Source organism: Corvus brachyrhynchos, unplaced genomic scaffold, assembly GCF_000691975.1.
Source record: "Corvus brachyrhynchos isolate BGI_N302 unplaced genomic scaffold, ASM69197v1 scaffold281, whole genome shotgun sequence".
NCBI classification, from domain to species: Eukaryota; Metazoa; Chordata; class Aves; order Passeriformes; family Corvidae; genus Corvus; species Corvus brachyrhynchos.
In genome coordinates this window covers 1,435,283-1,439,637 of record NW_008236509.1, presented here as the reverse complement: position 1 = coordinate 1,439,637, position 4,355 = coordinate 1,435,283, and the positions used below count along the sequence as shown (strand labels likewise).

At 43.4% G+C, this 4,355-nt stretch overlaps 1 protein-coding gene across 1 annotated transcript in view; it reads right to left on the bottom strand.

Annotated features, from left to right (window-relative positions):
• Positions 1-4,355, bottom strand: part of TEAD1 (TEA domain transcription factor 1) — a 153,871-nt gene that overhangs the window by 30,631 nt on the left and 118,885 nt on the right. Inside the window, 3 exon segments of the mRNA XM_008644058.2 lie at positions 127-173; positions 365-499; positions 1,706-1,717. Coding sequence (XP_008642280.1) covers positions 127-173; positions 365-499; positions 1,706-1,717 — 194 coding nt within the window.

Genomic DNA, 4,355 nt, shown 5'->3' with positions numbered 1-4,355 from the left:
CTTTCCCTAAAATTATCTTTACCTCCTTTTTTGGAAAATCTGCAAGTTCTTGCTTCCCTCATATCACAGAGTGCACAAGCCACCCTCCCACTGCATATAGAAACATATTTGAATTTTCAGACTTACTCTTGCGAGGATCCAGGCTGCCCCGTTTGAATCATGCCCGGCCAAAACTGAAAGAGGAAAAACAAACAAACAGGCCCACAGTTGTTCTCTTTGTTGAAAGACTTTGGGTATTTTTGAGCAAGCATGATTCCTTTTGCAAACCCAAGTCAAAGCATTAATCCATTCATTCCGTCTTAGTTTTCTACTGAACATTGTTAGAGAATACAGGGGTTTTTTTGGGACTCAGCTAACGACTTACCCCAGGTGCCCCAGGAAATGTAGGACGGGGAATTCCTGGCAGGCCCAGCTTGTTGTGAATAGCAGTAGCTGAGACTATCTGAGCTGATGACATTGCTGCCATGTGCTGGAGTGCTTTGTCCTTTGCTGTCTGATCCTTTAATATGACAATTACACGGAGTCTTAAAACATTTGGCACAACAAATGATGTTAAATAACTGCAGATACAAGCACATAACTACAAACTTAAAAAGCCACACAGAAAATGCAAAAATAGCAAACCATGCAGGGGAAAAAAAAAACACAGCACGGAGGCTAACACTCTAACTACCACAAGGCAAAACCTCCTCTCAGACCTGTATGGTAGACCTGAATTCTCACAGTCTGCTCTGCCAACACACAGGAAGCTCTGGGAGAGCAAACTACTGGCCACTTGTTTATCTGGGCAAATTCTGCCGATTTCAAATCAGGCTGGACTAAGCAGGGCATGCTGCTGAGGCTCAGCTCTGCCTGCAGGACAGGGAGCACTGAGATTCAAGCTCTATCATTTCCATCTAAGAGGAGTTTGCCTTTTGTATTGCAGTGTAAAATGAGAACACAGAACTGCGGCTGACTTGCAAACAGGGACAGTTTTCTTCATGCTTACGGGCTTAGAGTAATTTTGGATTCAGCTTTAAGACAAACATTTTGAAAGTTAGGTCACAAACATGGAAATAACATTTTAAATTTTCAATTGTGGCATTTTACTGGTTTACAGTGTTCCCAAAGAAAGCTATCAGCCATAAAATTCCTGCTTTTTTCGAGCACACAGGAACAAGTTTAGGAAAAGGTGGGTTGTTATTGGTTACTTGTATTAGAGCAGCGCTTGGAGTCCCAGCCACTGCCAGTCAGGTATGGTCACAGGACAGAAAGGGATAGCCTCTTAATGCAACAGAGTTAACCAGGGGGATGTCCTAGGTCAGGGAAAATGAGTAAACAACAGGCTGTTACACACTGGTAAAGCAGGGTTCCTCATCCAGAAGTACTGTATTAATAAGTACCGATATTTAGGTATGTCACTTAGAATGAAGGAACACAAGCAGTATTAGGCAAGGATGTTTTGGGGGTTTTTTTTCTGGTTTTATTTTACAAGCATAGTAGCAAGCATGCTGGCAAGAGATGCATGCTCTTATGTATGATATATGACTTTGCACATATACGCTCCCTTTAAAGCTTGTATGTAGTAGTACTATAGGTGAGCAGTTTCTTCCTTTGAATAGCTCCTTTAGAAACAGCACAGGCTGAAAGTACAGGAAAAGCTAGCCAAAAAATTCTGCCAAGCACAGCTAAGGTACATAATACTTGGTTTAGTCAAAATACTTACCATGCTTGTTACCTGGATACAACAACAAACAGTTTATTAAAATGCTTGTGTAGAATAGCAGACTCTTAGCAAAATATGAACAAAATAATAAGAGACAAAGGAAGAGCAGTTTGCTCAGCATTAAATATCAGCTTTAAACAAATGCATTATTTTCACCCAGGGACTGATTCATTAAAAGGGGAACAAAAAGGATAAAAAAATACCAACAAAACCCTGGGGAGAAACAACCCCAGCTCCCTGTGCGAATGCTGTGGATACTGAATGAGGGATTGTTGCTGAGTGTGTTTCCCTGAGCTGTGCAAGGAGCCCCTGTGGGACACAGCCCAGAGAGCAGCAGGTGGAGCAGGGCAGGAGCAGCTCCAGCATCATTGCCTCTGCTCCCTGCAGGATGTGGGCCCAAAGGACAGCCCTCTGCTCAGCAGCTCTAACACCCTGGGCTCACCTGTGCTGAGGGGGACACATCCATCAGCACGGGGCCAGACTCGGTCCTTTCTCAAAACTTGTAGCTTTCTGATATAACCACAACCAATTCTCTGGTTAAGAGCTGGAGCTCAGCCCTGGCTCTCACCCCTGCCTGCCCCAGGGTGGGAGGGTGTGCACAGGAGGTTTGTGCTTTACTGGCTGCTTTTGGACGTCTGAAGACCACCGGGCTAAAAAGATGTTTAGCTGTGTGCTAAGAAGTGGCAGTATCCTGACATTCATGCAGACCTCCAGACCCCTCTACACTCTTGCACAGCAAGAAGGACCCTCCATCATGAAAAGATGAAAGTGAGATGTCCTCAAGCAATATGGAGATCCAGCCCTACCAGATTTCTCTGTTTCACCCTCTTTTTGTAAGTGGAGCTGTGGCTTGGAAATGCCAAACCATGAGTCTCACACATTGCCTGCTGAATCCTAACAAAAACCAACATTCAGGGGATCTGTATCCTGTGTGTAAAATAAATGATTCAAGAGACATGTGCCTCTGGGTCCTAGTAACCTCCGAAACTGTGTGAGTGCTGCTTTTGTGACCACCTTGTTCTTCTCCAGATGTGCTGGGGCTCTGTAGGCTCTTCTCCTCCACTGCCTCCTGCCTGCCACCACATGAAGATGCAGCCAGTGCCTGTGGCCCCTGCCAAGTTCCCAGACTCCTCTGGATCCACTATTAGATGGATTCAAACTAAAGGAGAATTTAAAAGTAAAAGCTTTTTTAGGGCTATTAAAGTCCATTCCTGGGAGTTGTGTGAGCCCGAGGTAGGTTATGTGTCCATGAAATTGCTTATCATGCCTTGCTTTATCCCTCTGAAGTCTCTGCCTAACTCCCTGCTAGTGTTAGTGCAGCTCCAGGAGAAGATGTATTTATTTCTGCCTGATGAGGCACTGAAACAAACTGAAGTGCATTACTTTCTGTAATGTTCTTGCCATCCAAGGACTAGAATAGGAGCCTGGACACCCAATACAGCAACAAATCCCACCCTAACAGATGAACTAGGAAAAATTTTTGAAGATTTACACTTCCTTCAAGATCTTCTGTGGAGCTCTTAGTCACCATTACAGTGAATCTGATGATCCTGAATTTTAAGAACAGTGACAGGGATTTTTGGAGGGAGAAAACATCTTTTCTTTCGTGACATGAAATGGGATGTGCCTTCCTTCTTGCTGGTTGCTGCTTTTCATCCTAGAATGGTCTGTGTTTTGTGGGGCCATTCATCTCATCCTCTTTGACTGATGATGTTTTCAGGAGGATGCAGAGAAAGTAAAAAACCTTTAGAATGACAGCTCAGAAAGGCAATCCTTCAATAGGGCTATTTTTGAGTAGTTTCAACAACCCCCGCAGAGTTTCCTACTGGTGACAAATCTGATCTGGGACATCAACACACTCAGGCCAACACACATCAACGGGAAGTTTCACCTTTTGTAGGCTTAGGAATCCTTGCACAGTGGGAAGATTCAGCTTTTCTCAAAGTAACTTTACATTCAAACATGACAGAAATCAAATTCAAATTCAAATACAGATACTTAGAAGGTCCTGAGTTTCATTGGCAAAAGAGCAACTTCAGCTCCAGGTACTTTTTGAGAGCTGCAAGGTGGTTGCCTGTGCTTGTATAATCAAGCAGGCTTCATGGTCTTCAAAAACAAATGGGATAACCACATTTTAAAGCTGTTTATTTAGATTGCAATATTGGCTTGTCTGCCACTTAAAAACAGGTATATATTGGGGTTTTTCAGACTGTAACAGAGAGCACTCGTAACCAGGAGGGAATGAGTCTCTCTACCTATCACTGCACAACAGCCACTGCTGGGATGGAACTTGGTAACTGATTAATAACACACAATGGTATTACATCACAGTTTAGGCAGCAAGAGAAGTAATATATCCAATTAAAACGGCAGGGGTAATTTAAACAGGCAGATTACAGTAATTACCCAGGTTGGAATATGGCCAGGACAAATGGGTTAACACCCCTACTCTAAAACAGGAACGTTGTGGGATTTTTAATGACTGCAAATAGTTAAGATTTTGATTTCCTATCTTGTCCAAGAGAGAAAGGGTTTGGTTTTGCTCTCACTTGTGCTGCTTTGTAAAGCTGGAACAATTTCTTTCAGGTCAATGTGGTTTACACCGATGTAGTAAAATAAAAGTTTGGCTCAGCGTGCTGCAGTCCCGTGC